Source organism: Erpetoichthys calabaricus, chromosome 5 (genome assembly GCF_900747795.2).
Source record: "Erpetoichthys calabaricus chromosome 5, fErpCal1.3, whole genome shotgun sequence".
In the NCBI taxonomy this organism is placed as follows: Eukaryota; Metazoa; Chordata; class Cladistia; order Polypteriformes; family Polypteridae; genus Erpetoichthys; species Erpetoichthys calabaricus.
In genome coordinates this window covers 22,224,113-22,245,104 of record NC_041398.2, presented here as the reverse complement: position 1 = coordinate 22,245,104, position 20,992 = coordinate 22,224,113, and the positions used below count along the sequence as shown (strand labels likewise).

At 41.6% G+C, this 20,992-nt stretch overlaps 1 protein-coding gene and 4 non-coding genes across 6 annotated transcripts in view; all 5 read left to right on the top strand.

Moving 5' to 3' along the window:
* Window positions 1-2,315: 2,315 nt before the first annotated feature.
* On the top strand, window positions 2,316-2,397 carry trnas-gcu (transfer RNA serine (anticodon GCU)). The gene has a single exon. It is a non-coding gene; the product is annotated as a tRNA-Ser (tRNA).
* Window positions 2,398-2,633: 236 nt separating this feature from the next.
* Window positions 2,634-2,707, top strand: trnat-ugu (transfer RNA threonine (anticodon UGU)). Its single transcript has one exon. It is a non-coding gene; the product is annotated as a tRNA-Thr (tRNA).
* Window positions 2,708-3,229: 522 nt separating this feature from the next.
* On the top strand, window positions 3,230-3,303 carry trnai-aau (transfer RNA isoleucine (anticodon AAU)). The gene has a single exon. It is a non-coding gene; the product is annotated as a tRNA-Ile (tRNA).
* A 636-nt stretch (window positions 3,304-3,939) lies between these two features.
* Window positions 3,940-4,013, top strand: trnat-agu (transfer RNA threonine (anticodon AGU)). The gene has a single exon. It is a non-coding gene; the product is annotated as a tRNA-Thr (tRNA).
* Window positions 4,014-5,347: 1,334 nt separating this feature from the next.
* The window catches only part of LOC114643720 (gastrula zinc finger protein XlCGF57.1-like), a 28,445-nt gene continuing 12,800 nt past the window's right edge, over window positions 5,348-20,992 (top strand). The window contains exons 1-2 of one of the 2 annotated variants that reach the window (XM_028792239.2): window positions 5,348-5,675; window positions 13,377-13,951. In XM_028792239.2, coding sequence (XP_028648072.1) covers window positions 13,510-13,951 — 442 coding nt within the window. In that variant the 5' untranslated portion in view covers window positions 5,348-5,675; window positions 13,377-13,509. Of the gene's footprint in view, window positions 5,683-13,376; window positions 13,952-20,992 lie in introns of both variants that reach the window. The other variant, XM_051927427.1, reaches the window with a different exon arrangement.

The window sequence follows — 20,992 nt, the reverse complement described above, 5'->3', positions numbered from 1 at the left end:
AAAGAAAGAGGTCTGAGTACCATCCTGAATCCACTGTACCTCTATCTAAGCCAGATGTGGACCTTTGCTCACCCACTTCAGTATGTGGCCCACCATTCTTTATAACTTAACTGTTTTTGTTTATTTATTTTTTGTTTGTTTGTTTGTGTATTTTAACAATCTTTTTTTAAACAAATGAACATTGGCCTCTATTGTGTACATACATTGTAATATCTTAAATATAATATATAATATAATATCTTAACATCTTAAAAGACCGACCTCAGTATATGCGTCTCAGGAACTGCAGGTCTGACATTGTGGTCAGCAGCACAGGAGCGCAGCAGGGGACTGTACTTTCTCCGGTCCTGTTCAGCCTATATACATCGGACTTCCAGTACAACTCGGAGTCCTGCCACGTGCAAAAGTTCGCTGACAACACTGCTATAGTGGGCTGCATCAGGAGTGGGCAGGAGGAGGAGTATAGGAACCTCATCAAGGACTTTGTTAAATGGTGCGACTCAAACCACCTACACCTGAACACCAGCAAAACCAAGGAGCTGGTGGTGGATTTTAGGAGGCCCAGACCCCTCATGGACCCCGTGATCATCAGAGGTGACTGTGTGCAGAGGGTGCAGACCTATAAATACCTGGGAGTGCAGCTGGATGATAAATTGGACTGGACTGCCAATACTGATGATCTGTGTAAGAAAGGACAGAGCCGGCTATACTTCCTTAGAAGGCTGGCTTCCTTCAACATCTGCAATAAGATGCTGCAGATGTTCTATCAAACGGTTGTGGTGAGCGCCATCTTCTACACGGTGGTGTGCTGGGGAGGCAGCATTAAGAAGAGGGACGCCTCACGCCTGGACAAACTGGTGAGGAAGGCAGGCTCTATTGTAGGCACGGAGCTGGACAGTTTGACATCCGTGGCAGAGCGACGGGCGCTCAGCAGGCTCCTATCAATTATGGAGAATCCACTGCATCCACTAAACAGTATCATCTCCAGACAGAGGATCAGCTTCAGCGACAGACTGCTGTCACTGTCCTGCTCCACTGACAGACTGAGAAGATCATTCCTCTACCTCTTCAATTCCAATTCAATTCAATTCCACCCTTTGGGTAAACATTAAAATTATACAAAGTTATTGTCTGTTTTTTTTTTCCTGCATTCTTATCAATCTTTAATTAAATATTGTTTTTTGTATCAGTATGCTGCTGCTGGAGTATGTGAATTTCCCCTTGGGATTAATAAAGTATCTATCTATCTATCTATCTATCTATCTATCTATCTAATATACTGAACATCTCCCTCACAAAAATAAACTATTTTTAAACCTACACAGCAAACTCACCAATGTTTTAAAAACATTGATCGTGATAAGGTAACTCTTATAAAGTATATGCTAAGTGTATAAGTGAATGGCAATACCACTGTGTACATCGACAACACACGTTTTAGTTTCACAACTGACCTGAACAGGAGGCTATCGGCTTGTAACCTTCTGAATTACAGTTACAGTCCCATGCATTAGTTTGAACAGCTCTGGCCAAATGACAGATTTTGTTAATATTTTAAGTAAAAAAAAATAAATAAATACAATGTAGACAGCAAACAAACTAAAACGATTGCATGTGTATAAAAATGTTAATGTGCGTGAACTGAAAAAGGTAGTGAATAAATAAATAAATAAATAAAAGTGTAAATGTGGTGTTTAACAAAGTCTGAGCCCCCTTTCAGTTGTTCTTAAGTCACTAGTCTGACCTGATTTAGCTCAGGGGCTGTCAATCTGATCAAAAACACTCAACAATAAGAGGCTCTTCTAAGCAACTGACTGAGGATCTGTGTGATGGCCACAAAGCTGGGGAAGACTATAAAAAGATGTCAACGCTCCTCCAGCTCGTGTGAAATGCTACTAAGAAATTGGGAAATGAGGAGGTCAAGACAAGAAAATGGGCAGACAGAACAACAAAGCAAAGCAAACGCTACATAGGAGTGCAAAGGATCTGCTGAGAAAGGGGTGCAGAGGCACTGCGATACTGTTCAGCATTATAGACACGGTATCCGCAAGACAATATACGATGTCTCACTGGAAGTAACCTGCAAGGAAGAAAGGTAATAATGTCCATGTCAAGAATTCAAAAATTTATAGCTGGTTCTAAAAAACGTTTGTAAGTGAAAAGGCTATTAAGTCCTGACAAAGTTCATATATCGACACGTTACCACTGCAGTTGAAGTATCTGTGATAAAACGAAAAACGTCGCGTGCTCTCTTAGCCAGAACAACACGATTAAGTTTGGGCAAAATTATCAGAAAGGTGGGTGAATTTTCCCGTGACAAGGTGGCCGAGTGGTTAAGGCGATGGACTGCTAATCCATTGTGCTCTGCACGCGTGGGTTCGAATCCCACCCTTGTCGTGACTTTAAATCTTGGAGTCTATTGTCTTTTCTGCAGCTATCAGTGCCAGCAGCTCAAAGTCAAGAAGAAAATATTTCAATCGTTGCTCCTCACTGCTTTCCGTGAATTACCCCAACTGGAGCTGTGTCAAGTCCGCCCAAAACCTACAGCTTCTTGCTCCAGATATATGAGTTTAAGTATTATACACTAAACATTCTGTTTTACAGAGTTAAGTGGAACGATCGGCATAAAACGGGGCGCCGTGGCTTAGCTGGTTAAAGCGCCTGTCTTGTAAACAGGAGATCCTGAGTTCAAATCTCACCGGTGCCTTCTTCATTCTGCGTCCTTCGGTTTCTTTTCTACAGTACACGCACAGCTGAATCTGTGTTAAAGTGAACTTGAAATTAGACTGCGCTCAAACCTTGCCGCATACCTGCCCGGATAAACTAATAGGTTTTTACGTATTTTTTTTTAAGTCTTTAATGGCAGTCGACAAAAGAAAATGGATAACCCCGATGAAGAAATGACTTTATGGTGCCTTTGAAAATGAAGACTGCTTTTCTCAGGTACGTGAGTCTGTTATGTTTTTCAGATGACATCTTGATCGTCCTCATCACGGATTATGTGAACGTTGTCTCTTCATCGAGCGCTTCCTTTGAAAATTGAATTTAAACAACATCACGCAAACGTCCCTCTTTCCACAAGCATCTGATCGTGGAGCTGCTCTTGCTGAAAGTGCGTTCTCCTTATAAATGTTTTTTTTTTGTTATTACAAAGAGGTGGACATTTGTTTCATGTTAACTGGCTCTTAGCGGTACAAGGTCACATTGCTAAAAACTCTTTGTAGATTCAGGCGCCGTGGCTTAGCTGGTTAAAGCGCCTGTCTAATAAACATGAGATCCTGAGTTCGAGTCTCAGCGGTGCCTGCTCTTTGTCATATTCCTTTGAGTGAATTTTCATCTTCGTGCTCGGGGGTGTCTGGAAGCTTTGCAAGGAACAAGCGGAGCTCTCAGCTTTAATTCTCTAAGCTTTGGCCAGTGAACGAAAGAGAGAAAAGCGAAAGCCTGTCTGCTTGCCTGCCTTCGTGACGTGTTGCTCTGTAGCAAGTCAGCAATGAACGAGAACAATTGATCACAATATAAGTGTAGATGAAGTGTCCGTGCTTAAACATAGATCGTGGCATGATGCTTTACCAGATCAGTGAATTTGAAATTGCAGAAAAATTAGATTTTTTTTTTTACAAGGTGGCCGAGTGGTTAAGGCGATTGACTGCTAATCCATTCGAACCTCACCCTTGTCGTAACTTTAGAGCGCTTTGCGCCTACTGCTGCTATCTGTGCCAACAGTACAAAGTAAGGAAAATAATATTACAACCGTTACTCCTCGCTGCTTTCCGCAAAAAACCCCACCTCCCTCTAAACTCATCGATTGCCTCTTAAGGGTCTGTCTCAGTCCGCCCAACACCTGATGCTCACCTCCAGCATGTTGTTCCAGATATAAGAGTTTAAGTATTCTGCCCTAAAAATTCTTTTTTACGATTTGAAATGGAACGTTGGCCAGAAGGCGCCGTGGCTTAGCTGGTTAAAGCGCCTGTCTAGTAAACAGGAGATCCTGAGTTCGAGTCTCAGCGGTGCCTGCTCTTTGTCATTTTCATTTGAGTGGATTTGTATTTTGGCGCTGAGATGTGCCTGGAAACTTTGCAAGGAATATGTTAGCTTTGTCCGTTTTAGTGCAGAAGTCGGAGATGGAGCGGAGCTCTCAGCTTTAATTTTCTTTGCTTTGACCAGTGAACGACAGAGAGGAATGCGAAAGCCTGACTGTCTGAATTGTGGAAAACCGTCACCATTAGGAAGTCTTAAAGAAAAGAAAAAATGTGCCTACCTTTACCTGTCTGTTATACAGTGTATTTCCTATCTATCTATCCATCCATCTCCCTTTAGTCCTCATCAAATACATACATGAATGTGAATATATAAACTACTTGATAATTAAAAATAACAGATTACAAAAAAAATGTTGTAATGCTATATCAAAATGCAAAATTGCAGTAATCCGACATTTATGAACTCATGCCGTGGACACAAACCATTCTTACCTTTATACTTAATTTCGTCAGTCAGTCATTGTCCAACCCGCTATAGCCTTACACAGGGTCACGGGGTCTGCTGGAGCCAATCCCAGCCAGCACAGGGCGCAAGGCAGTAACAAATCCCGGCCAGGGCACACACAACTAGTACAATTTAGGATCACCAATACACCTAATCTGCATGTTTTTGGTCGGTGGGAGGGAACCGGAGCACCCGGAGGACACCCATGCAGACACGGGGAGAACATGCAAACTCCACGCAGTGAGGACCCGGGAAGCGAACCCAGGTCTCTTTACTGGGAGGCACTAGCGCTACCAAGCTGCCCACTTAAATTCGTATGCTTCATTTATAGTTTGGATGTAAAACGCGACATTCGTCTTCCCCGTCCTCAAACTGAAATACTTAAATCAATACAGAACGATAACTGTTTTTAATCTGTTTAGTTTATTAAGTAGGCTATATTCACACTGCGAGCTCGCCATAAATCACAGAAGCAGGGGAGATAAAGCTGTTTATCAGTTGTATCTGAGGCGGCATATGCATCGATTTTAAGGACTTCAGGAAGGTAAGGGAAGGCTGTGTGGGAAAATCAGCTACAGCTGAACTGAGCTAAACGGTTTCGATTGCTCACATTGGACATGTGAAAAGAGAAAAGACTGAAGATTAACAAATCATTGTGATTGCGCAGGCTTTTATCGTGTCCTTGACAATTTGTCCCGGGATTGCTTCTGCTTTCCGCCAAAGCTTGCAGGAATAGGCTCTCTAGTGCTGGATAAACAGGCTTGGACGATGGATTTCAGTAGCATAAATTTACCTGAAAGGTAATTATAGTGTAGAAAAGCCGCTTCTGCAATGACCGGGTTGTGTGGTCCCTGGAGAAGAGTCGAGCAGCAGTTATGATTCTTGTAGTGCAGTTCCTGCTTGGAACGTGTGGGTGGGACTCTAACATGTGACATATAGAACAGTGGGCGGAGTTTAACATCAACCTCGAATCGTGTTAAGCCCCTGTTGAATCATGGAACACCAGCTTGTAGTGCTTCCTCTTGCTGACTCATCGCTCTCTCTGATTCTCTTTCCAGTTCGTTTCTTCCTGGGCTGGTGCAAGAGTCGGGGCCGGTTAAAAAAAAAAAAAAAAGAAAGAAAGAAAACGTGCGTCTTCATTTATGGGTATGAGAATAAAGAAGGTCACAATCGGTAACACGTAAACACGGGTAAGTTGTAAATTTTGTGGGATTTGGATTTTATCTCGTATAAAAGCATGTCAGGTCGAACAGACAGCTTTGGGTAACGCGATTGTAAAAGGCACGGAAAGTGAGCAATCCGTTGGTGACTGGATTCTGTTGCTGTTAATGGAATATCGATTAGGAATACTGAAAAGAGTAGCTCTCTTTTTATTGATTGATTGTGCTTAAAACATATTTTATTTCCTGTGCTGGTGTTACGACTGACTTTTTTTCTTTAACGATCCCTCTCCTGCCGCAAGGAGCAAGCGTCCCCGGTGAAGTTATTTTTAAGCAAGTTCACATGTATGTGACCCACTAATTGTCTTTAGAGCCGGCGAAGAATCTGGTCATTTAAATGGAGACCCCGTGTGTCTCACTAACACGGAAGTTCAGAAGCCCCCGCAGACTGTATAAAATGCGGCTGCCTTTTTCAGGAGGCCAATGTCGATGGCTGTGTTTCTGTGTAAATGACTGCTGTAGTTATTTAAGCATCACTTGCTTTTTATTCGCATTAACATTTTAAATGTAGAGCGTATGTCCAGTAAGACACGGGATATTAAAAACAATTACCATGACGTGTCGTGCGCATGGTGTGCTAAATGATGGCCGAAGCGGGGCGCCTCTCAGCCATTCCACAGTAGAGAACCGGATCTTTCCATGGTGAAATCCATTTTGTCACTTTAAGTCCTAAATAAGCGCAGTGTGCATTAATCGGGTTTGCTTCACCCTGGTATGGCACTGTTCATGGATCAATGTGTTCGGGACGTGAGTTCAAGTTTGCAGCGCAAGCTGAGTGCAGAAAGCGGCCGCTCTCTTCATTGTCGGCGCGGGATCTGACGGTGTTCGAGTCCGTGACGTAGTGGCGCGTCCAGGAGCGTCTCCGCGTGGTGTTCTCGCGATGCGCGCAGTTTTGTATAAAGTTTATTGACATACATCTAGTAAAACGTATCTCGCCATATAATTAACAATCTTTTTGATGCAATGAATGGCACACTAAACCTAATATGGGTTGTAGTCGCTTATTTCTTTTAATTAGTCGCTTCGGTTAAACATGTGATTTCGAATTGTCTAGATTGTCTTTAAAACTGTCAGACTTTTTCACCAGCAAGCCATATTATAATGGAAATAATTTCAGTAATTAATTTTCAGTCCATAATTTGCCAATATGGAACAATAGGTACTTTTAGTTACAAGGAAACCCTTATTTTTTTTTACCAAAGTGGAACAAGCAGTTTAGTAGAAAGTTCAAGTTATATTGTTCAGTAAAAGAATACAGAATTGTTTAACTGAAGCTGAAGGAATAGCTTTCAAATCTGGTAAAATGGTTGTATAAGACATTTTACCACAAAACCCCTTTTTAAGTCAACAGTAAACATAAACCTCAAAGGAAAAAAAGTAATACAATTATTAAGAAGATATCTTCAAAATATTATATGAAAAAAAAAAAGCTGCCACTAAAATTAAAGTAAAACATATTTATGTTTTCTAACCTCCTCAAAGCAAAATAACAGTTTAAAAATTGTATGGTTATGTTCCCTTATTACTTTGTAAGAAAAATGTTTATTTTAGATTGTAAAACTTGCTGTTATTGTAATGATATAGGAATTCCACCTCATATATTCTTCCACTTCAAAATAGCAAAAGTTTTTGGGGTTATGTAAACAAAAAATATTATGCTACTTTCACAAAAATACGGAATCAGTAATATTAATAGTACTTTACTGGGTTGTGTGTTCCTTGCAGAGCCTTTGCTTGACGGAGAGATGCATTTAATGTTTGTTACATCTGAAATTGGCTCTTGGGATTTTAAAACATTTCTGTTTGGCCCACATATTATTAGGAGCCTTTTCACTGTATAGCAGGCGGCCTAGGAGGACACAGAGAGAGCAAGAAAACCTGAAGGTAGCCCGAGTTATTGTGTGCAGCAGGAGTCCTTTAACTCTTAGTATTCTACTGATCTATCATCATCATCATCATCATCATATATGACTTATGGAGCCTGTTACAAACCAAAAGAAATGAAGGTTCTTTCTGGAACCTTCATGTGGTTGGTTCTTTTGGAAATCAAAAATGGTTCTCCTTTGACATTGCTCTGAAGAAGCAATCATGCACTGTTACTTTTGAGAGTGCTCACCTACATGCCATTTAAAAAAAGTACTAAGTTTATTTTTTTATCAAGGACAAGAGAGCTATCTTTTTGATCAACATTTTTGCTAATGTTAGCACTGGGGTGTTGTACCCTGTTAGCCATTATGGATGGAGTGAGAAGTCACGCAAAAGATTACAATATTTTGCTTGACTTCTCACTATGGTAATTTTAGCTAAATGTATTAATACACAACTTTAGAATTCTGAAATTTACACCGATCATCACTTTTTATTAACAGTATTCTTTAATTAAAAAAAAAAAAAGATAATGCTAATCATGCATTTAAATTATCCTGTCCATCTGAACAGTTTGATTTAACTTAAGCCTACTCTTTTTAATGCTATTGTTATGTATTGCAATATATAAATACTAGTCATTTAGCCCGTTACAATAACGGGCGCTAGAACAGTAGTGCATGAACATTACTAGGAACAGTCTATATTAAATGGCAAGGGACTTTGACCTCATTCTTTTTGTAGGTCGTATTTTTCTTTCTTTCAGCCTTTCTTTTGTTGATGTTTACTTGCTGAGCTGACCGTGCTTCGTGGGCCGTCGCCGTGTATTGTGTGTCTTTAATTTTCTGTGACAGTAATACTGTCTTGTACGGCTCTATTCAATAAGGGCGCGCACAAAAAGACGAGCTTCAAAAGGGCGACCTCAATTGAGCGTGGCGAATAAAGGCGTTCGTAGATAATTTAGTTCAAATGGCTCTGGAATATGTGAAGAGCAACAAAGGTGCAGATCTTTATTTACACACGCCTTTATTCGCCACGCCCAATTCAGAATTTTGAGGCTCGCCTTTTTGTGCGCGCCCTTATTGAAGGATACCGTCTTGTATGTCTGCTGGCTTGTACGTTCGTAATATACCTTTAATTTTCTCTGGTGGTAATACAGGCGTGCGCGTCGGTAATATGCCTTTAATCTCCTCTGACAGTAATACTGGCTTGTATGTGGCTGTAATATGCGTCACTGTATTGTGTACCTTTAATTTCCTCTCGCAGTAATACTGGGTTGTATTTCCGTAAAACTCCTCTAACATTCTCTGACAGTAATATCGCGCATCGCACCGTGACCCGCGCATGCGCACTTCATCAGAAGACACCCACACACGGACACCTGGACGCACACAGGGATTTTATATATAGAGATATACTATGTTTTCTTAAAAAAGATATGTGAAGTTTATATCGTGCATGTTTAAGATTTTAATACACCTGTTTGTATTTGTATTTTTTCAAATAAAAATGGTTATTTAGTAAAAAAAAAAAAAAAAAAAAAAAAATCAAAATCATAGTAATAAACAATTAGGCATAATGTACATTAAAAATAACAAATAAGGAAAATTGAATATGAATAACATAGAACTGAAAGTTATAAAGTACAAATACATTATATAGGGTAAAGAAAATGTTAAATATCCATTAAATTGTATTCCATGATTAGACTTGCCAGTCTTTCAGCAGTTCTTTTCTCTGCTTTAAAAGTATATGATAAAATGATTATTCAAATCACTTAGAAAAACTGAGAAAGAAGTAATTTTACAATTCTCACATTTAAGAATGCATAGTAATAATAATAATTATACAATAAAAGGTCATGTTGTTTGTTTTTTGGGCGGAGTGGTGACTCTGAGGCTAAGAATCTGTGCTGCTATCATGAAGGTTGCCGGTTCGAATCCCCGTCACTGTCGAAAGAGATCCTACTCTGCTGGGCCCTTGAGCAAGACCCTTAACCTGTAATGGCTCCAGGGGCGTGCTGTACAATGGCTGACCCTGCGCTCTGACCCCAAGGGGTATGCGAAAACTAACAAATTCCTAATACAAGAAATTTTATAAAGCGAAATAAAGAACCAAAAAAAAAAAAGCCATATAATCAGTCTTAAGGGAATCGTCAAGGTCAGATATTCTTTGGTATTAACCTGTATGCAAATCACACCAGAACCTCTATGAGTACATGTAAAATACATAAATAAATAAATGATCAGATGTTTCAATAGCATTACAAAATGCACAGCTATTGTATTCATAACCAAAATCTGTCTATAAATACATGCCCCAAAAGGTAAAAATATTGTTTACATTTTTAGAAAGAATTTCTAAAGTTTTTGGAGAATGAGGATATTTGAAATATTTCATTTTTAAATGATGTGTAGTGTTCTGTGGATAAAAAATATTGTGATATGAAATTTATAATTTGAATAGGTTAAGTTAGATATCAAAGTATTACCTTCATTATCAACATCATAACAGATTGTTCAAAGAACTCTGTATGACTCTGAAAGAATGTGATTGAATTATTGAAGAAGAAAGGAGAAATACTGCAACAGAATTTTATAAAGATTCTCCATAGCATTCTTACAAGTAGAAAAAGAGATGCAGTCCTAAACTTAATATTTCTTAACTGGCATGTAGGTAAGCACTCTTCAAAGTAACAGTGCTTGAGTGGCTCTTCAGAGCAATGTCAAAGGGGAACCATTTTGATTCCCAAAAGAAACAACCACATGAAGTTTTCTTTAGGTCTGTAACGGGCTCCATAAGTCATAATAATAGATAAATGTCTACGCGTGGAAGTGTGTATTTCTGTCTGTCTGTCCGGCCGGCCCAGAATTGAGAGGCTACAGCATGAAGCTCAAAGAGCCGGCAAGGTGGTTCCAAGTTAACGAGTCAGAAGAAGAAAGAAGTATGAGGCTACAGCATGAAGCTGAAAGAAAGCGACTCCATCACCAAAGTGAAACCGCAGAGGAACGACAAACGAACTAGAAACTCGCTTAGCCACTGATAGACAAGGGGAGCGAGTACGTCTGCAAAACTAAACTGCTGGCTTTGCATTTCTATTTTTTTTTTTTTTTTCCTGAAGATTTCAATGGTTTCTAGGAGCCCGGGCTTTTTACAGCACAGGCCTACACAACTATCCATCCATCTATCTGTTGTCCAACCCGCTATATCCTAACTACAGGGTCATGGAGGTCTTCTGGAGCCAATCCCAGACAACACAGGGTGCAAGGTAGGAAACAAACCCCAGGCAGAGCACCAGCCCACTGCAGGGCACACACACACACACACCAAGCACACAGCAAGTAGATAGATAGATAGACACTTTATTAATCCCAAGGGGAAATTCACAAAAAAATTCACTAGGGTCAATTTAGGACCGCCAGTGCACCTAACCTGCATGTCTTTGGATGGTGGGAGCAAACCCACGCAGACACAGGGAGAACATGCAGACTCCACACAGGGAGGACCCGGGAAGCAAACCCAGGTCTCCTTACTGCGAGGCAGCAGCACTACCAGTGCACCACCGTGCCGCCCACTTACACAACTAGTATAGACCTATAGATATAGAAAGGTTGGTAGATAGATAGATGTTGTTTTCAGCTTAAGATAAGTCTGTTATTCTAAGTTGGAGTATTGTGTGATACAACAGTGTCGTACAACAGTTTCCCGTATAATAAAATCAAGCAGTCATTGCATGTGTGGACACTTTTTGTGACTGAAGACAGAGAAGAAAATTAAAATTAGTAAAAACCTTTTATTGATACATACCAGGCAAGGGTAAAATGACAGAGAAATACAGTCCTAGGACACCGCACTTCATCTGCCTCGAGCACAGATATCCTTGTTCTTTTATAGCTTTTCTAGTCTCCTGATCGTTGACCACGTAAGCAATAAAAATAGCGTCCTGACTCATTTTGTATTATTCCAATTGGTAAAGTCTTTACCCTAAAGGTATATTTTCTTGTCACACACATCATTGAAAGGAAAAATACAGAAAGTATATATGCTTTTTGTCACGTACGCAAAACACAAACAAGTTTGATCATTCTGTCCTATTTTCTGTACTTACACACATACGTTTTGTTCAATTACATCATTTTATGTTTTTACACATGCAAGGGAAATGCGACAAAGTCCTGAATATGATGGCTTTAATAGACCTGCCATTGCTGTGACCAAACATTATGGTGCATCTTATTCACATCAGACATGGGGAGAACATGCAAGCTCCACGCAGGGAGGACAAAGGAAGTGAACCCGGGTCTCCTAACTGCGAGGCAGCAGTGCTACCACTGCGCCACCGTGCCGCCCGCTTACACAGCTAGTATAGACATATAGATAGGTAGATAGATGTTGTTTTCATCTTAAGATGAGTCTGTTATTCCAAGTTGGAGTATTGTGTGATACAACAGTGTCATACAACAGTTTCCCGTATAGTAAAATCAAGCAGTCATTGCATGCAAGGGAAATGCAACAAAGTCTTGAATATGACGGCTTTAATAGACCTGCCATTGCTGTGACCAAACATTATGGTGCCCTGAAATGGTGCAACTTAATCACATCTGAATTGTTTGGTTTTAAACTTTGGAGCAGAGGAGGGAATCAACAAAAAATTGTCTGTTTGTCCAAAACATTAAGGGGGGGGGGGGTTGGCACAGTATTTTATACTGTATAATGTAACTCAAAAGCCTGATGTCAAAATGCATTGATCAACAAAGCCTTTTATTTGAAGCATCTTATGGAGAATCCCAGATATGGACTGTGTGAGAGAGGCTTTTTGTGTCAGGCATTTGTATTTGGTTATCAACAACTTGCATGTCACCTCGCACAGTATGAGAAATGCCTTTCAAAAATAAACTCCTACCCTGCACTTTATATACTTTAGCAGAATGTTGTTGTTTACAAATCATTTCTGGTTGTGAAAGGCCATCTGACATTGAAGTGACACAATCTCAGTTGGTGGTGTCTATTGAGCGACAGGTTATTGGTAGCTGGACAAAAGTGTGCACTGTAGGTAGGTAGATAGGTAGACTTTTTAATTTGTTTGCAACTAGAAAGTACAAAAACATAAAGCTTTGTTCTACAGATAGAAGAAAGTGAGCAAAGACAGCACAGCTGAGGATCAGTGTTATCACAAGGGCACCTGCTCAAGATTAGTACAACTACCTTAAACAGTACACATAATAATAATTCGGAGTTTACATTTACTTATTTGGCTAACACCTTTATCCAAGGTGGCTTACAACATTTATGATACAGTTGGTGACATTTCTTTTTGGTTTTCCAGTTGAAGCACAGGCAGATCATGTGACTTGCTCAGGGTCACACAGATTTGAACCCACAATCTCAGCGTGTGAAGTATAAAGCCTGGTTGTGTTTACCAGCATCACTACACGTAACGGATTTCAAAATGTGTATAGCTCTGGAAATAAAGAGTTTTCACATATTTTGCTGTGTGCCCTCGGGAACCTAAATCTGCAGCCTCATAGCAGCAGCTGAAATTCAGGAAAAAGAGGATGGCGTCTGTGTGACAGAATCAAGTCACCACTCTTTCTGTCCTGTTTGTGATTCAGCTCGGTGACGGAGGTCTACTGCGAGCCAACCATTTTACTCCAAAGAGCATGTTAAAGTCCTTTTCAGTTGCCTTTGCGATCTTTCTGTAAAATTTTGTTTATTAATTTTTTATATCATTAAAATGTATCTAAATGTTTTTGGTGTGATTTTTTTCAGATGAAGTTGTTTCATGATACCCTTCTCTGTTCACAGAAAAAAATAAAAACAAGAGTCCACCATATCGAGACTTCTCACGGCTGCCTTCTAAGACCGTGAATGTGAAGAGCTGATCATTGAAGAAGACACGGTCAAAGTGAAAAGAAATAAAAGGAATAAAGCATGTGACATGGCAGATCGCATAGAATACCTGGTAGTTCAGATCAAGGAAGAGCATGGCGAAGGAGAGACCTCCTGCCTTAACCATCAGGAGCTCGGCCCTGAGCAAAGGGGCTTTGACATGGCTACAGATGTGGAAGACAAGGACTTTCAGAAGGGGCTTTTCCATATTAAAGAAGAAGATGGTGGAAAAGTGCCGATCCCCTTTGAAATTACAGGTCACGGAAGTGCAGATTCTACTCTGGCCCATGAGGCTGTGGGGAGTGATGCCATTGGGGATCAGAGTCCAGAAATAAAAAAGGAGAGGAGTGTTTTAGGGTCTCCAGAGCCTCGGTGCCTTTCTGTCCAGCCCAAGCCTGAAGTGCTGGAACTTGAACATGAGGTGGATATGAAAATATCAAACAAAAAAGAAGATGATGAAGAACCGTCATATTTAAGGCTGCCTGAACAATGTGAGTATTTAATGTTTAAAAAATATAAATATTTTTCTGTGTGTTGAGAATCATTGGCTTTGCAGCATTATTTCTGTTCTGCCATTGGTATTGGGACCGTGGTGGTCGAAGTCAGAAAAAGTGAAATGTGTCTGTTTTGGTTTGCTTCTACAAATCAATGGAAGTACAGTGGGGCAAAAAAGTATTTAACCAGCCACCAGTTGTGTAAGTTCTCCCACTTAAAAAGATGAGAGAGGCCTGTAATTTTCATCATAGGTATACCTCAACTATGAGAGACAAAATGAGAAAAACAAAATCCAGAAAATCACATTGTCTGATTTTTGAAGAATTTGTTTGCAAATTATGGTGGAAAAAAAGTATTTGGTCAATAACAAAAGTTCATCTCAATAATTTGGTATATACCCTTTGTTGGCAATGACAGAGGTCAAACGTTTTCTGTAAGTCTTCACAAGGTTTTCACACACTGTTGCTGTTATTTTGGCCCATTCCTCCATGCAGATCTCCTCTAGAGCAGTGATGTTTTGGAGCTGTCGCTGGGCAACACGGACTTTCAACTCCCTCCAAAGATTTTCTATGGGGTTGAGATCTGGAGACTGGCTAGGCCACTCCAGGACCTTGAAATGCTTCTTACGAAGCCACTCCTTCGTTACCTGGGCGGTGTGTTTGGGATCATTGTCATGCTGAAAGATCCAGCCACGTTTCATCTTCAATGCCCTTGCTGATGGAAGGACGTTTTCACTCAAAATCTGACGATACATGGCCACATTCATTCTTTCCTTTACACGGATTAATCGTCCTGGTCCCTTTGCAGAAAAACTGCCCCAAAGCATGATGTTTCCACCCCCATGCTTTACAGTAGGTATGGTGTTCTTTGGATGCAACTCAGCATTCTTTCTCCTCCAAACACGCCGAGTACAGTTTTTACCAAAAAGTTCTATTTTGGTTTCATTCCTCTTCTGGATCATCCAAATGCTCTCTAGCAAATTTCAGACGGGCCTGCACTTGTACTGGCTTAAGCAGGGGGACATGTCTGGCACTGCAGGATTTGAGTCCCTGGCGGCGTAGTGTGTTACTGATGGTAGCCTTTGTTACTTTGGTCCCAGCTCTCTGCAGGTCATTCACTAGGTCCCCCCGTGTGGTTCTGGGATTTTTGCTCACCATTCTTGTGATCATTTTGACCCCACGGGGTGAGATCTTGCGTGGAGCCCCAGATCAAGGGAGATTATCAGTGGTCTTGTATGTCTTCCATTTTCTAATAATTGCTCCCACAGTTGATTTCTTCACACCAAGCTGCTTACCTATTGCAGATTCAGTCTTCCCAGCCTGGTGCAGGTCTACAATTTTGTTTCTGGTGTCCTTTGACAGCTCTTTGGTCTTGGCCATAGTGGAGTTTGGAGTGTGACTGTTTGAGGTTGTGGACAGGTGTCTTTTATATTGATGACAAGTTCAAACAGGTGCCATTAATACAGGTGACAAGTGGAGGACAGAGGAGCCTCTTACAGAAGAAGTTACAGGTCTTGCTTGTTTGTAGGTGACCAAATACTCATTTTCCACCATAATTTGCAAATATATTCTTTAAAAATCAGACAATGTGATTTTCTGTTTCTCATTTTGTCTCTCATAGTTGAGGTATACCTATGATGAAAATTACAGGCCTCTCTCATCTTTTTAAGTGGGAGAAGTTGCACAATTGGTAGCTAACTAAATACTTTTTTGCCCCACTGTAAACAAGAAATGTCAGTACAGTGGGAACCTCTACATTTGTGGAAAATGCTTTTCTTTTCACCTTTGCCGTAAAACTTATGATCTGTGCTATATGAGGGCATATTTTCCAAACTGTAGTATTACAGTATCTTAATTCTTTATATAACATTCATATAGCACTTTTCTCACTACACAAAGTGCTTTAAATTGGGGGGTTAGGGGGGGGAACAGCACTTCAACCACCACTAATGTGCAGCATCCTCCTGGAGAATGCAAGGGCAGCCATTTTTGCACAAGTACGCTCACCACACATTAGCTGGTGAAGGGGTGAAGAGACCGGGGATGATTAGGGAGCCAGAATGACTAGGCCATGGTGGGCAATTTAGCCTGCACATCAGGATACACCCTACTCTTTACAAAGGATGCACAGGGATCTTTTATGACCACTGAGAGTCAGGATGTTGATTTTTACATCTCATCTCAAGTATGCCGCCATTTTTACAGCACAGCGTACCTGTCACTACACTGGGGCGTTGGGATCCACACACAGACCAAAGACCTCCCAAACACCTCCTCCAGCAGAAACTCAAACTTTTCCTTGGTGGTCTTCCATCCAAGAACCTGCTTCGCTTCAAGAAATATTCAGACCCCTTAATTTTCTGCACTCTTTATTGTGTTGTAAATTCTGGATACGTTTTCCAGTTTTGTCCATCACGTTGTAATCTGTAATGATCACATGAAAGGTTTACAAATTTTAACAAAAATCTAGATCTAAAAATCTCTCATTACTTGCTTCAGTACTTTGCAGAAGCCCCTCTGGCTGCAATTCCAGCTTGGAGTCTTCTTGGGGAAAATCTCTGCAATGTTTGCAAATACGGATTTGGGTTTTCTTCAAGGACCTACCTATTTTTGACTGCATTCATCCTTCCCTCAGTTCTACCCAGTCGCCATGTCCCTTCACCCCCATTGCATGATGCCACCACTATCATGCTTCACTTTAGGGCAGGTGATGAGCAGTGCCTTCACCGGACATAGTGCTTGGAGTTCTCCTCAAAGAGCCCAATTTGTGTTTAATCCGACCAGAGAATCTTTCTCCTCACGCTCTGAGTCATTTAAACTCTTCTATACATTTTACTCAAGACTGTCTACTGTCTAGCCACTCTTCCATAAATGCCTGACTGAAGGAGTCCTGCCTGAGATGGCCAGGTTCTTCCATATCTGCAGAGGACTTCTTGCACCTCCAGAATATGATACTGCCACAACCATGTTTCTCTGTGAGGATGATATTAGGCAGATGAAGAGCAGTGCCTGGTAATCATCAGACATAGTTGGAGTTCTTCCAAAAGAACCCAATTTTTGTCCCATCAGACCAGAGAATCTTTCTCTTCATACATTTTACTCAAGACCGTCTAATGTCTAGCCACTCTGCCATAAATGCCTGACTGAAGGAGTCCTGCCTGAGATGGCCAGGTTCTTCCATATCTGCAGAGGACTTCCTGCACCTCCAGAATATGATACTGCCACCACTATGCTTCACTGTAGGGATGATATCAGGCAAGTGATGAACGGAGCCTGGTAATCATCAGATATAGTTGTAGTTGTGCCCAAAGAGTTACATTTTTGTCTCATCAGACCAGTGAATCCTTCTGACAGGATCTCCCATCTCTGTTCAAACTGGACTCTTGTTCATGATGTCCATTCACTGCAGTTTGGCACAGGTGGACTCCAGTCAAGTTTTAGACACATCTCAAGGAGAATTTAAGCAAACAATCTGAAGCGTCACAGCAAAGGGTCTGCATACTAATATCAATGAGAGGTTACAGTTTTTGAGTTTTAATTTATTTTCACTTTGTCATCATGGGTTGTTAAGTACCAGTGTACAGGTCGGCCATGACATCCAGCAACTTTGCAGGGATCCTGTGAATTCTCAGGATGCCCCACATGGCAGTATGATCAAATGAGTCAAACGCTTTACAAAAATCAACAAAGGCTGCAAACAAACTCTACTGATGTTCATGTATGCACTCAATGAGAAGAACCCTCAGTGCCAGGGATGCTGTCAATGGTAGACTTCTTAGGTGTAAAACCAGACTGCTCCAGTTGCTGGTAGGTGAGCAAGTGATCCCAAATCCTATTCAGGATGACCCTAGCAAGGACCTTACCCGGCAATGAGAGCAAGTGTTATCCCCCTGTAGTTGCCGTAATCCAGGCGATCACCCTTCCCTTTCCAGATAGGGACTACAAATCCCATTTTTCCAGTCAGTTGGGATGATGCACGTCTCCCATATGGAAGTAAAGATTGCTGTGCAGAGTGAAGGCAAAGCCTCTGTGGATTTTTCCAAGTTAATTTGAGTGTTTTCCTGGGGTGTGTATTTGCTCCTGTTCTGTTCAGTGCTTGCATGGACTTTGTGTTGGGCAGGGTTGTGGGGTCCAGCAGTTGTGGGGCATTGTGATGATGCGGGTTCACTCCATGCTCCAATCGTCCTTCCGGGAGCCCTGAACCTGACACCGTCTGTAATGTCACTGATGAGCTTGGCAATGAGGCACAGCAAAGCAAGGGGATGGTGCAAAAAGTGCAAAGTGCTTTTATTAAAAACAACAAAAATCAAAACCGTGTCCAAATATATACAGTGGGGCAAAAAAGTATTTAGTCAGCCACCAATTGTGCAAGTTCTCCCACTTAAAAAGATGAGAGAGGCCTGTAATTTTCATCATAGGTATACCTCAACTATGAGAGACAAAAATGAGAAAAAAACCCCCCCAGAAAATCACATTGTCTGATTTTTAAAGAATTTATTTGCAAATTATGGTGGAAAAATAAGTATTTGGTCACCTACAAACAAGCAAGATTTCTGGCTCTCCCAGACCTGTAACTTCTTGTGTAAGAGGCTCCTCTGTCCTCCACTCGTCACCTGTATTAATGGCACCTGTTTGAACTCGTTATCAACATAAAAGACACCTGTCCACAACCTCAAACAGTCACACTCCAAACTCCACTATGGCCAAGACCAAAGAGCTGTCAAAGGACACCAGAAACAAAATTGTAGACCTGCACCAGGCTGCAAAGACTGAATCTGCAATAGGTAAGCAGCTTGGTGTGAAGAAATCAACTGTGGGAGCAATTATTAGAAAATGGAAGACATACAAGACCACTGATAATCTCCCTTGATCTGGGGCTCCATGCAAGATCTCACCCCGTGGAGTCAAAATGATCACAAGAATGGTGAGCAAAAATCCCAGAACCACACGGGGGGACCTAGTGAATGACCTGCAGAGAGCTGGGACCAAAGTAACAAAGGCTACCATCAGTAACACACTACGCCGCCAGGGACTCAAATCCTGCAGTGCCAGACGTGTCCCCCTGCTTAAGCCAGTACATGTGCAGGCCCGTCTGAAGTTTGCTAGAGAGCATTTGGATGATCCAGAAGAGGACTGGGAGAATGTCATATGGTCAGATAAAAAACTGTACTCATTGTGTTTGGAGGAAAAAGAATGCTGAGTTGCATCCAAAGAACACCATACCTACTGTAAAGCATGGGGGTGGACACATCGTGCTTTGGGGCTGTTTTTCTGCAAAGGGACCAGGACGACTGATCTGTGTAAAGGAAAGAATGAATGGGGCCATGTATCGTCAGATTTTGACTGAAAACCTCCTTCCATCAGCAAGGGCATTGAAGATGAAACGTGGCTGGGTCTTTCAGCATGACAATGATCCCAAACACATCGCCTGGGTAATGAAGGAGTGGCTTCGTAAGAAGCATTTCAAGGTCCTGGAGTGGCCTAGCCAGTCTCCAGATCTCAGCCCCATAGACAATCTTTGGAGGGAGTTGAAAGTCCATGTTGCCCAGCGACAGCCCCAAAACATCACTGCTCTAGAGGAGATCTGCATGGAGGAATGGGCCAAAATACCAGCAACAGTGTGTGAAAACCTTGTGAAGACTTACAGAAAACGTTTGACCTCTGTCATTGCCAACAAAGGGTATATAACAAAGTATTGAGATGAACTTTTGTTATTGACCAAATACTTTTTTTCCACCATAATTTGCAAATAAATTCTTTAAAAATCAGACAATGTGATTTTCTGGATTTTTTTTTCTCATTTTATCTCTTATAGTTGAGGTATACCTATGATGAAAATTACAGGCCTCTCTCATCTTTTTAAGTGGGAGAACTTACACAACTGGTGGCTGGTTAAATACTTTTTTGCCCCACTGTAGTGCAGCGTATTCAAAAGTCTTCAAATAAATAATCCATTAAAACGGGTGAAAGGTGGATGTTAAAATCCAATAGAAAAAAAACATCCTTTAAAAACAACAAAGTTAAAACAATGGCTGGAAGCAGTCTCTTAAAATCCAAAGCACGGTGCCTTCTTCTTTCTACCTGGCTGCTCTCCTGCTTCGCAACAGGGGAGTCGCCCTACCTGCAGGTGCAGCTGCCTTCCACACTGGTCCGGACAGAGACTTGGGTTCTTTCCCCAGTGGTCAAGGCGCTCATGCTGGGGCTAAACTAGCCCAAAACCTCCACGACTGCCACTGCCTATCGACGGCCAGTTGTCTTCAATACCGGTCACTCCAGCTCCGTGATCGCTCAGCTGGAGCGACCGCTTTCTTTAGCCCCACCGAGTGTTGGCCAAACACTCCTCTGCAGGGGCTCACCTCCCAGCTGCCTGCCTTTGCTCCATCGAGCCTGCTCTCTCTCTCTCGCACCGGCTATCCTCTCCCTGTTTCCTGCCACCTTCTTCCCTGCAACCTCTCTCTTTCTTTTCTTTTTCCTCCCTAGTAGCCGCCTCACGCTTCTATATATCACGGGGACATGGATCAGCTGTGGCAATCAGCAGCTTGTGGGAACAATTACGGATGCAGACAACTCCTCACCTGTGCACTTAAGCAAGGTTCGCCCGCATCACGAATTCCCCGGGAACCGATCCACCACCCACACCGTGCACCCTCGTTAAGCCACGAGTGCAGCGATTATTTATTTAAAAAGTGGCCCTGTTAACTTGAGCTGTGGACCCGCTACACCACAGGCATCTGTTTGTGAAGAGAGATTCACTGATCTTGACTTTGATCTTCATGGAGGCTCTGATCAGGGCTCTTGAGAGACTGAGTGAGGAGTCTGAGGGTCTGGGCTTGTGAGTGTCCTGATAAAGACCAAGAGCCAAGCCTTTAATGACCTCTTAGGCACAGCCAGCAGTAGTGCGTCAGTTTGCGGAGAGAGTGTCGACCTTGTCGGGAGGTTTACTTACCTTGGCAGTGATAATCATGTCTACGGTGACTCTTTCTATGAAGTCAGTAGACAGATAGTGAGAGCATGGTGGGGGTTGTAAGGTCTTTGTAA